Genomic DNA, 13,388 nt, shown 5'->3' on the forward strand with positions numbered 1-13,388 from the left:
TCCACTTGCAACAAATCCTAGTTCCATTGACCCACCTCACTTCCACTCCCCAAACTTCAAAATAACCCCAGCAAACATTCACTTCTTCATGTATGAATGAGACCTACATAATAGTAACAAACTTTTCAATATCTCACATCTGAAAACCATTATGTATATGTACATGCCTGCATGTGTGCATATACGTATAATCTTATTGTCTGCTAGGAAATAATTTAAGAAACTATACTGGACAAAACGAAAGTGGCCCTAATTGGGTTACTTTTACCCATGAAGAGAAAACAAAATAAACATTATATACTGTAATTTTTAAGTATATTCAATGTTAAACCAAGATTTATGATTATGTGAGGAAAAGAACATGGTTTATTACATAATGCAGAGTCAGATTTCTCTTCCATGGTACTCTCATGCCAACACTAGTCAGTGCACTTACATGTGAAGACAGAGTTAGAGGATTTCCAGCTTTATTTACTACCTAAAGCTAGGTGACTAAACAACATACTATTTCTACATCTTTCCTCTGAAAAGACTGTGTCAAACCTCTGTTCCCCATCCCCTAAACTTTTCAAACCAAAATATCCCTTCTGTGTGTTTTGTGTGAACCTTTCCTCAATTACATTGTAGATTCCTCGAGAACAAAGATTATCTTCACTTTCATACTTGTATCTGTAATCAGAAAAATGTACTTTAATAAGTCCTTATTAAATGTTTCTTCATTTTCACTCATTCATTCTCTCATCTTTAAAAGGAGGGTAACTGAACTTGCACTTTGAGTAACAGTATTTGTTGTTGTTCAGTCGCTTTCTCAGTCATGTTCAACGTTTCATGACTCCATTTGAAGTTTTCTTAGCAAAGATACCAGAGTGGCTTGTCATCTCCTTCTTCAGCTCATTTTTACAGAAGACGAACCTGAGGCAAACAGGATAAAGTGACTTGCCCAGGGTCACACAGTAAGTGTCCAAGGCTAGATTTGAACTCAAAAAGGAAAGTCTTCCTTGATTCCAGGTCCAGAATTCAATCCATTGTGACACCTAGCTGTCTGAGAAGCAGCACAGCACAGTGGAAAGAGCAATGGATTTCACCTCAGCAGTTCAGGGTTCAACCCTAGCTCAGCTACTTGCATTTTGCAAACCTTAAAGTTCTATAAATAAACCATTAAAGCTTAAAATTGCACTAAGACTTTTGGGATGCTCTAAATCAATGCTAACTGCTATTATCATCCTCCTCTTCATCATCTGATCATCCCTCAAAGAGTCAACTGCTTGGAAGGAGAGAGCTTTGTAATCTTTAAAGTGCATTGTTGATGAAATTAATTACCACCTTCCAAGTCACTAATAATCTTAATGACCAGACATATTAAAGAAAATACAGCCTTGCTCAGAGTCCAAGTAAATGTACATGCTATAAGGAAAGGTGAGGGAATGAATTAATAATGAATTAATACATTCCCCCACCCCCACCCCCCTTGATATCTTCTTTAAAAAGGCAAGCAAAGTTGCAGAAGGGACCTTTCTCACCTTTCTCAAGGATAGAGAAGCAAGAATTCAAAGTTAAAGACTGCCCATTTTTGATTCTTCCATGCCTGGAATAAACCTCCTTTTCTGCTTTTCTGAGTCCTTATCTTTCTTCAAGATTTGGCTAAAGCTGCATCTCTTTCATGAAGTCCTCTCCCTAAACTGAAAGTGTTCCCTCTTCAAGCTTCTAATGGCTAAAAATGATTTGTCAGGATGTCTTCATTTCCTCCATTATCCTCTGCCTGGTCTGAAATGCACAACCCCACGACAAATGTTCATAAGGAGTATCTGTGCCTGACCTGTGGTAAAGTGCTCCTAGCTCATACTGGTCTGATTAGCCACAGTTGGACACACTCCAACACAGTGATGGCATTTTGGTCCTCTTTGAGAACTAAGGACAACACCCAACCAACCAGCTATCACTTTCCAAGTTATGTCCTTCACCAACCTGTGCACCAACATAAGGACAGGGAATACTTTGTTTCTGTGTTTTTATCTCCATCACTGAGCACAGTACGCCCTAGCATAGGACGAGCTTAACAAATGTTGAACTAAATTGAATTGATTGGTCAATGTAGGTCCTCATCCTTTGTAGTGTACGAAGAACTTAGAAGGTTGATCAAGGTAATCCATGTCAGGGTCATCCATGGCAGGGCTTAAATGGAAGAAAGACAGCAAGAGTACACAGGTTCCATCCTTGAACATACTGGTCCTTTGACACTTTAGCAGACTTGTCTAAGAATGGGTCTTTGGGTCTAAGACCTGCCAACAAATGGGCTAACCCCCAGAAAGAGTTCCACCATTGGCATCTGACATATAGCCTAACTTCTTCAAAAGATGGCGACTCCGAGATGAGTATTATACAGAAGTGTGAAGCAGGATTCTGGACTCCTTTGCTTATTTATAGAGTCACATCATTACATAGGATTAGAAATGCCACTCCCAGTCTGGGTGTATCAGCACTCATGTGATTCTCCCATGCCTGGAGAATACCCACCCCACTTTCTGCTCTTCTGAGTCCTATCTTCCTTCAAGATTTGGCTAATGCTGCACCTCTTTCATGGAGTCCTCTTCCTAAACTGGAAGTGTTTGTTCCCTCCAGGGAATGCTAAGACCTCTTGGATGCTAGGATTTACAACAGCAACAACTATCATTAGTGTTCAGGTCTTACATACAAACTAGCATCCTTCAGCACAGAAAAGGCATTTTAGAGTTTTTTATTTTTATCATTCAATTTAACACACATTTATTAAGGGACTGTCTATATGCTAGGCATTGTGGATACAAAAAGAAAAACAAAACAGTCTTTGCCCTCAGGGAGTTTCCATTTTACTAGAAAAATATAATGTATACATAAGAAAGTAAATACAAAGCACATACAACATAACATGAAGTTTTGAAGGCAAGAAAATGAAAATTCTTGGAGAGATGGAGGATACGGTGGAGAGTGTTGATTCAAACAGACCTGAGATGAATTCTACCCTGTGTGACCTAGGACAAGATACTGAACTTGCTCAGTCTCAATTTTCTCATCCATAAAATGGGTTAATAATAGCACTTACTTCACAGGTTTGTTGCAAGAATTAGAAGTGACAACATATGTTCTTCCATGTTATGCTAATATTTAGGGCATCTCAAACTTTCAGCTCTCTACAGGGACATACTGGAAGTCTAGTATGAAAAATTAAACTGAAGGACAAGACCCAGATTATCCAATGCTCCCACTCTTAAGGTATTCAGGGCTGGACTCCCAACTGTTTAGAAATGACCTTCTCTGTTTCATTGTAGAGAAAAGGGCACAGAAGTCAAAGAAGATGAATTCACTCATCCAAGATCACAACGCTTGTTAACAGAAACCAACAGCAATTCGCAAAAGAAAATGCTGATTTTAAAGAATTTGTAAACAAAAGTTTATTAAGCATTTTGAATGCTTTGTCTAAGGTAAAAGGGTGAAGTGGACAAAGTGTTCCATGTTTCCACTTTCTGGAAACTTTTCCCTTCTTTCAGAGTGTGTTCTTATTTTTCTTCTGTTCCCAACCCCCACCCAGATTCAATTCTAAAAAGAAAATCTGTCCACAGCAGAGATTCTGGTAAAGTCCTATATAACTAAAGCATAAACCACTGAAAAGGTTCTCCCAGGGTCACTGGATTCTAGTTATTTCAATTCAGCAAATACATCTACTATGTGGGAAAGTTGTGGTTGGTGGTATAAAGAGAAAAATGTCGCACCGTCCTTGTACTCCAGGAGTTTATAATCTAGTAAGGGAACAAAATGCATATGCAATGATGATCAAATGTATTACTGCTACCACTAAAAGTTATAATATAAATAACTTGGTACAGCTTAGTGAACGTGAACTCTTCTAGTTGCTGGGAGCAGGACAGAAGGTATCCGAGAAAGCTTCCGGGAAGCTAAATTGTACACCTTGAGCAAAAGAGGTAAGATCTAATTCTGGAATATCAAGCAGCAGTGCCTATATACAGGCTTGAGGCTTTCTCTGCAAACAATTACACAGGGGGTCGCTGGCTCTGCCTTCTCATAAGGAAAACCCTGATTATAATCTATTATTCAATGGCACCCTAAAAAATTCTGTGCTCCTGAAAATTTTTTAAAACCATGCCAAGAAGCAAGGGTGTGGTATAGAACTAATGAGAATTTGTTAGCATTAGTAAGGGAAAACAATTAAAATACCATTAAGATTAAATATGCACTTAAAAATTGCAATTAATGTGCTAGATGTCAATGCAGATATTTTAGACTCTGTTTCCTACCAGATCAGAGGCTGTGTAATCATGTCAGTTCTCTTGAAATGTTTCCTATTGGGCTATGTAAGCTCAAATGCCTGCTGAATCCGTATACTTGTTTTTAAAACGGAGTTCATACTTAAGGTAAATGAACCAGGTATGAAGACTTCCTTTATATATACACAAATTTAGTCTTAGAACTTCTTCCCACCTTCTTTTAAGACTCTGCTCAAAACTGCCCTTTGGCTAGATGCCTCCTTTCCCAGGCACATTCCTGATGGCCAGGCGTCTCCCACCTCACTTCATCCCCATTCTCGGTGTCTTTCCTCTGAAATCACCTAAAAACCATACCGAGTAGCTGCCTGTCTCCTCATTAGAATGTGAGCTCCTAGATGAATGGGACCTTGGTTTTGCTTTTTTGTTACTGCTGTTCAAGCACTACGCACTACCTCTTCAGGTGGTAGCTCTGTGATTCTGGGGGGAACCTCTGAGTGGTGTTCCAGGTCATTCTCTAAGATTAGAGGTTGAAGAGAAGGTGCAAGCCTGAAAATGAGCTTTCTCACCTGGGAGTTCCCCATATTAATCATATCACAGGCCCAGTCTTTTATCAGTGTGTGTGTGTGTGTGTGTGTGTGTGTGTGTGTGTGTGTGTGTGTGTGTGTGTGTGTGTGTGTACACATACATACATATATAACTCCACGGATATATGTAGAAATATACATTATATATTTATTATCTATATATTATATAGATTACATATATTATATTATATTACTATATATGTAGATGATATATCACCTATAAATATATGTGTGAAAATATACAGAGATATACATACATTATATATGTGTGTTTGTGCGTCACTGTTGCTATCGTTCAGTCATGTACAGTATTCTGTGAACCCATTTTGGGGTTTTCTTGGCAAAGATACTGGAGTAGTTTGCCATTTCCTTCTCCAACTCAATGCACAGATGAGTAAACTAAGGCAAATAGGGTTAAGTGATTTGCCTTGGGTCACACTAATACTAAATGTCTGAGGCCAGATTTGAACTCAGGGAAATGAGTCTTCCTGGCTCCAGGCCCAGGGCTCTACCTACTGTACCATCTAGCTACTGATTTTTCTATACATACGTATGTGGATTGTGCATGTGAACATGGAAGGCACAACATGGATATATGTGTTTCTACACATATATATGCATACACACATAGATATATATGCATATATACATTTCCACAGACAAGTATATAGAATAGATATAGATATGTATGGCACAGGGCATCTATGTGGTGCAGTGCATAGGGAACCAGGCCTAGACTCAGGAAGATTCATTTTCCTGAGTTCAAATCTGGCCTCAGACACTTGCTAGCTGTGTAACCCTAGAAAAGTCACTTAACTCTGTTCGCTTCCGTTTCTCCACCTGTAAATTGGAGGTTCTGTAGTACAAAAAGGAACATAACTTTTCCTCATCAGTGACAATTTGTCGACATCAGCAAATACAGAGCAAAGTGTCTCATTATCCCAGGATTAGTACAAAGCTCACAGTCTTTTTTTCTGCCTAAACAAAGGACTGAGGTACCTTCAGAAAGTCACTTAAAAGTAAAGTACTCCAGGGGAAGCAGCTTGTTATGATTAAGATAATTTGGTGAAGATAACTCCAGATTTTTCCCTCATGTTTTAATCTGCATATATTTGAAACCTATTAAGCACAGCATATTAACATTGTGCCAACCAGTGTCTGTCCTAACATTTAGGCCAGCATCTCCACAGGGACATAGCCTGGTTTAGCCACAGTCCGTCTCCTGAAGTCAAGTAAATGGTAAATGGCTAAGAAAATGCCAGAAGTTAAAGTCTATGTGTTGAGAAGTGATTGAAAAGGATGAAGAAAGTCCAGTTCTACCAGACATCTTCATTTCCTACCTCACCTCATTCTATATGGGACATTATTCTTCTATCCCTCAAAGTGTCTCCCTTTCTACAAACACAAGAGATCTGCGACAAAATTAGCATCTCTTGGTGCTTGGTAAGAAATCAGACAGAATCACAGATATGGACCCAAAAGAAGTGAGAGAAAGAAAAGAAGGCGTGAAGGAGAGGAAAGCAAAAGGGGGGGAGGAAGGAAGGAAGGAGAGGAGAAATAGAAGGGGAAGGAGAGGGTAAAGTGATGGAAGGACGTGAGAACAGGGAAGAGCAGAGCAGAGACAAAACAACTGCAACTGAGAGACATTTCTCATGTAGAAGATCTTCAAGTTCTTCTGAATACACCATTGGCAGTGGGGCTATTACCTAAAGGTGACATTATTTGTGATGCTGCAACAGCTACTTAGAGACCTAGTCTACAAGTATAAGCCAGTTTTCCATGTAGCTACAAACATAATGAAGCACTCAGAACTTTTTCACATTAATATTGCAACATGCTGAACAGTCAACAGAGAAGTTCACATGGCAATACTGAAAGCTAGTGTTGCAGAACTATGAACATTGATTTTTAATCCTTTAAATGGGTTCCCATGAAAACAATTGCCAAGGATTATTTTTGATCTTTTTGGTTTTAGTTTGAACTCCAGAGACAAAACCTCTATAATGATATAAAAAGGTAGAGAGCTATACTGGCAGCTTTAGAGATACATTTGAAAAAGAACATGTATGGGATAGAGCTGAGAGAAGGATAAGTTAATCAGTCTATCAATAAACAATGCCTACTGTGTGCCAGGTCCTACAAGTGCACATTTTTTAGTTAACCTAATTTGTCAGTCTCAACATAATGATACATCTTTGTCTAGCAAAGTAAAAACATTCAGTGATATTTTTATTAATATTCTTCTTTGGACACTAACTCAATTTCTATTGAGCCCAATTTAATTTCTTTTAGACCAAGATGCACACAGGTGTTTGATAATCTGTGAGGAAACATTGTACACAATGTTCCTGCCACCACATAAATAACCCCCAAGTACAGGAATAATTTTGGTTTATTACAAGGTGCTTCTTTTACTCACCCTTAGAATCTCTCTGGAGATGTAAGCGATCCAGTCTTCTTTCAGTGTGTTCCCTTTGGTGTTCTTCACAAGGTCTGTAATGGATCCTGCCCCACAGAATTCCATCACCAACTAACGGACAAACAAGACAGATATGTAAGTGATACAAATCCAAAGTCACTAAAGACAGCAATCAGATTCTGGAACATGGCTCTCAATACAGAAAAGGACAAAAAAAGCCAGACAAAAACCAGCTGCCTCCCTCTCTTCCCTTCTCTCCTTTCACCTCTAACCACATGAAAAGTAGAACCTGCTAAAAGAGCGACATATGTAATTGTCAGGGTTTCCAAAGTAGACACAGCCCATTTTCATCATTTGATTAATTCACTATATAGTCTGATCCAGGAGATCTGGCTTTCCATGGGGTATTTCACAGGAATACTAACACTGCTCATCACATCTGGAGCAAAATCACTTAAGTGAGCACACTTTGGCACCCACCCTACAGTTTCTCTCATCTAATGAGGTAGTGAAGACAGCATGCCAATTTGCATCTTCAATGTCCAATTACCAGGACTCTGTCTGCTGCCCCATTTCCCAAATACACATTGAAAGATCAAGAGTATTCAAATATTTCCCACTTTCACACCCATCAACAGCATCTCATTTAGTCTCATAACAAGCTACCAAACACATTATTAGAAGGGGGAGAGGGACCTCTGAAGGCAATGAATTCATTATGGTTGTAAATACAAATGATCCAGCTCTCTCATACTTTTTGTACTACCTAAAACTAATTATTCCTTTAACACATGCTTAGCTAAACACAGAGCATAGAATTAGTTCCTCTTTTAAAAAAGTAGTTTATTTTTGGCCACTAACTGGTTCTTGTATCCTGACTTGGAAATGTTACTTTTAAATGGCAGCTAATGAGTGAGTGAGCACGCGCATGCTCACTTTTGTACTCCCAGCATGTCCATTCGTAGGAATATTGAATATTCATAGCAAAAACAAAATCTGACTCAATTAGATTATTATTACTGCTAAATCAATTCTAAATGATCCAACATGATCAAGGAATAGCAATTCTCCTCAATTTTCAGCTTAACTGAAAATTAACCAGAAAAACATTCTAGTGTCTGCCATTGTTGATAGAAGTCTACTTTTCTGCCTCAGTAAACTTTGTATGTTCTTTGGTAATTTAACCATCTGTGCTTTTATCAGTGACCTGAATTCAAATCTATCCTCAAACACTCATTAACTATATGACCCTAGGCAAGTTACTTAACCCCTGTTTGTCTCAGTTTCCTCACCTGTAAAATGGTTGTAATAACGGCACCCCAACTCCTGAGGTTGTTGTGAGGATCAGATGGGATAACAATTGTCAAGAAGACAGCACAGTGCTTACACGTAGTAAGCGCTACATAAATGTTAGCTATTATCATTCCACGGCACTATCCTGATCATTTACTCTCAGGTAAAAAACTGAGCTGAATGAATGAAGAGTTATTCCTTCCACATCATGACTTTTCCCATCATGGTTTCAATACACTCCAGGACAGCATAAGAAATTAAATGGAAATTTTGGGGGAGTTTTGCAGATACTTCAGGTGACATGCAAAGGCCAGCAAATGACACAGAAAAAGTTTAGAAACTTTGAAATATATAAAAAATGTGCAAAGTATTGTGTAATATCAACATATTTTATCTCTTAATACCATAACAATTCAGACATCTTTTTTGGTATGAAGGGAATGCCAAGAAATCTTACACAAATTTTCCAGATCAATGGGGATGCCACCCTTCTAATCTCCCTCAATGTGGAAGACATAGCTGTATACTGATCCCAGACTATTCCCTCAAAGTTGATGTTTAGTTGGCTGTTCATTTTTCTATAAAATTAAATCGCAAATATGAGCTTGTTTACTTGTAAGATGCTTTTTGCCCCGGCTCCTCAGAGAAAAGACTTAGAGAGAAAAAATCCAACTAAGTTTACCTAGCTGGATTTTACTGACCAAAGTTTTTAGTACATTGCTTTATTTCCAGGTATACGAATTCCTGCCTCTTTGATGCACTGCCTAAAATGTGTCTACATATATATATATGTATCTATAAAAGTTATGATCATTATGCACAAAATCTGAGCCTAAAATTTAAAATGCACACACATACTCATTACAAATGCAAACAAATCAGTCAGTGCATCTTATTACTTACAGGAAAATTTAGGAAATTTTAATATACATTCACTTATGGAGTATCCTTTCCTTAGTTAGGTACCTTCCTAATCCATTCTTCCCTAGTCCACTACTATTTCTCTCTATGGCTTTTCTATCTATTATTCTCAAAATATGACACAAGAGGTAAGAGTTAAAAAACATACTTTCGGAAATCTTTGCTTACCCATAACTGGTCATCATGTCCTGGAGGACTCTTCTTAATAAAAGCACCATAGTATGTTGCAATATTTCTATGATGAGAATATTTTTTCAGCATATTTATCTCCAGTTTGATTTCTTCCTCTTCATCCTTCAGGAAGAAAAAAAAAAAGAAAATACATGTCTTAAAGGATGTATATTATTTTACTTTACCCCACAAAAAAGGAAATGAAGAAAAAGGAAGACAAAGTTCTAGGTCCCCTTAACAGCAAGGGACATACATACACACACACACACACACACACACACACACACACACATATATGTATATTATATAGGTATATACACATAGATATATGCTCGTATTCTTATGCCAAGAACTTAGTCTAAGCAGTAATACATAAATCGCAAAGGATAAATAATAATCTGTAAAGCAGCAAAGTATACTGTATTAAACACTACTGTCCCTTACACTTTTCTGGGACTCAAGAATGTATTTATGAACACACAACCCAACACAAGGAAGCATCCATTTTCTTGAAACAATGAGGTTTAACATACTTTAGTCATCTAGAATATAAGATCCCTTCAAAGGTGCCTTGAGAGGTTAATACAATAAATAGGAGAGAAGAGGTGAAAACATGTACTTTGAGTAAAGATCTACTAAGTCAGGAAAAACAAACCATTGCTACTTGCTGTTTTATATAATCCAAACACTCCTTGAAGCCTCTTAAGAAAGTGTTGTTAAACTAAAGAGTCTTTCTTAGCTTTACTCCAACCTTTTGCTTTCTCAAGGATGGGCAAGTAGATGAAAGGAACATAAAACATAGGAGGGAGAGGAGAGACTGCCAAGCAGACTAAAAAGGAAGACTAGATGCCTTTGGTATTAAAGATAGTTAGAAGGTCCTAATTTCCTTTCTCGTTCCATATAGAAACCCTTTAGAAATAAGGGGATCTTCACCAGCTTGGGTGTTATGTCAGATTCTTAAGTCTTTTTTGTGGCATGGACTCACCCCATTCAATCTTCGGCAATCCAGTGAGACTTATGGACCCCTTCTGAGATGAACGTTTTTTTTAAAAACAACTGAAGGAAATGCTAAATTTCAGTAAAAGGATAGTTAAAATGGAAAATGTCATTTCTTTTAAACTCTCCATGGGTAGAACTAAATGAGAGATAGATAAAGCATTTAATAAGTGCTTACTATGACGTGTCAGGCACTGTGCTGAGAGACAAATGGTGAGTCAGGAAAAGAGCTCCTCTTCCCTCAACATGAAATCAGACAACTAACTGTAAGACGAAACGACAGGCACGGAGAAATAAATGATGAATATGACCAACGCAAGTGTCCAGTCTCTCTGGAAAAAGATTCCTCCTTCAAAATATTTTCCATCTTTGATGCTTCAAGGACAGAATTTCAGAAAAGACATAATGATAGAGTCCACCAGAATCTCCCCACTTCCTGTTTCCTTACACAAACAACATTGATACACTCTACCCATCCACAGCCAAAGAGCCCTCCCTCCAATTCGGTTGTTTTGTTTTGGAGAGACTGAGCAAAGGACAAGAGAACTTTTGATATCTGACCTCTTTTGGCTGAACCTATCCCATCCCTAACCCCAAATGCAGATTCACTGACCTGAGTGAAGGTAAGTTTTCAAAAAGAACTGTAAGTTTCAGCTTCAGTAAATGCCATCATCAACTAAACACTGAAGAATGACAGGAAATTAGCACTATAAGAAAACTCTGACTTGTATCAGAAAAAAACAATAGACTTGGGAGTCAGAAGACCCACCCCATTTCTTAAACTTCCTCGTAGTAGGACCTTAGCCAAATTCTTTCCACTTTGCAGGCCTTGGTTTCAGCTATAAAATAAAGGGGCTGGACTAGATGACTGATGGTGTCCTTTTTAGCTATAACGTTGTGATTTCACATTTTAGATTGATGTTGAAACCAAGAACATGTTTAACAATCTTGGAGCAGGCATATTCAGAATTTAGCTCTTGAATCACATATATCTCTGTATCAGGTAATCTTAAGACTCCTCAAGCCCTGAATATATTTGAATAGATTCAGTAAGTCATGCAGCAGCCATGAATCTTTTTGGGGTTAATGACAATTTCAAACGCAGCTCAAGACACATAACTGAACACTACCAGTACAGATAGCTAGGTGGTGCAGTGAACAGTCCATTGCACTTGGAGTCAGGAGGACTGAGTTCAAATCCAGACTCTGGCACTTTGCCCTGGACAAATCACTTAACCTCTGTGCCTCAGTTACCTAATCTGAAAAACTAGGGCAATAATAGCACCTACCTCCCAAGGCTGTTGTGAGAATAAAAGGAGATAAAAAAATAGTTGCATAAAAACCATACGCACATGCTTATTTCTTACAGTCAAATAAACACTCTAAGTTAAACCAAGTAGCAGCTAACAGAAGTCAAATTATTCTGACAAATAAAATGAAAACATTTGTAATGTTGTAATAATACAAACAAATAAATGTGACACATCAAATTGGAGATATTTTAGCTAATATTAAATTTGATTAATATTCTAGAATATGCTTCTCTTTTAAATAATTTGGGGCTTTATTTCAAGAAGCATAATTTTTTTAACCTTTTTTTTTTTAAAAAAAGCATACCTGGAATTTATAGTCATTTAAATTATTTATTATTAATTTTTTAGCTTTCAAAAGAATATCAATCATCTCTCTCAAGCCTTACACTAAACTAAGTACTCTCATTATTCTTATCCACATTTTATGGACAGGGAAACTGAGGATTAAAAGGTTAAGTGATTAACCCAAAAAAAGTAACAGCTAGGAAGGCACAGAATTTGGACCTGAGATTTCCTAATTTAAAGTCCCCGACTCTGTTGTACCACACTGCTTTCGGTACTGCTTAATATATAAATTTCCTACAAAATACGTAGTTAATAATTTGATGAACTTCATTCCACCAAGAGAAAGTAAAAATAAGCTCGTCCACTGTCCCTAGCATAACCAAAAAAGATAACTAATTACAATATTCTGTTTCATTTTCTGCTCTTTATATGCCCTCCTCACATTTATACAAAGGGTGTAGTAGGATAAGAATGACCACAGACTGTTGGCATGGTGTTATGGCAGAGTGTGCTACCTCCTGACTCACCACAATCCCCCTCCTATAGTATCTGGGTACTCTTCATGAGCCTTCTGGCCAAAAACTGACATGAGTGTGCCCAACTGATCTTGTGGGGTCCAAGAAGTCCCCAGTAAAAAGTCAGCATGTGACTTCAGTCAGAAAAAAACACATGTTGGAAAAGGGAGGGATGATACTCCTGGGGCACAGATTAGATTTTATGGTATCTAATCCTATAGCAAAATAAAAAGAGCCAAATAACCCATTTACCACAACTGAGTTGCTAATTGAATAAGAAGTCCTCTTGAATTTGTTTTACCCTTTTGTACAATCAGTAAACTTAAAGGGATCTAGTGACTGAAAACCACAGTCTTTTTAAAAAGAAAAATCAACAACCCTAGCCCAGAATCTTTTTTTTATTTTTAAAAGGAGGGAAGAAGGGGGGGAGGGGAAAAGAGAAGAGGAGAGGAGAGGAGGGGAGGGGAGGGGACAGGAGGGGAGGGGACAGGAGGGGAGGGGACAGGAGGGGAGGGGACGGGAGGGGAGGGGAGAGGAGAGGAAGCTCATTAAGCCATTCTTCCTTCCTGGCACAAAAGGAAAACCAACCTAAAATCCTTAGGCTCTTTCTCAAGAGAAACTGACCCCATAAG

General features: G+C 38.0%; 1 protein-coding gene across 21 annotated transcripts in view; it reads right to left on the minus strand.

Moving 5' to 3' along the window:
- MAP4K4 (mitogen-activated protein kinase kinase kinase kinase 4) overlaps positions 1-13,388 on the minus strand; it is a 279,292-nt gene that overhangs the window by 78,648 nt on the left and 187,256 nt on the right. For all 21 annotated transcript variants that reach the window (XM_072621601.1, XM_072621605.1, XM_072621603.1 and 18 more), the window contains exons 4-5: positions 9,645-9,770; positions 7,263-7,373 (exon numbers count right to left, since the gene is read on the minus strand). In XM_072621601.1, coding sequence (XP_072477702.1) covers positions 7,263-7,373; positions 9,645-9,770 — 237 coding nt within the window. The remainder of the gene's footprint in view (positions 1-7,262; positions 7,374-9,644; positions 9,771-13,388) is intronic.

Source organism: Notamacropus eugenii, chromosome 6 (genome assembly GCF_028372415.1).
Source record: "Notamacropus eugenii isolate mMacEug1 chromosome 6, mMacEug1.pri_v2, whole genome shotgun sequence".
NCBI classification, from domain to species: Eukaryota; Metazoa; Chordata; class Mammalia; order Diprotodontia; family Macropodidae; genus Notamacropus; species Notamacropus eugenii.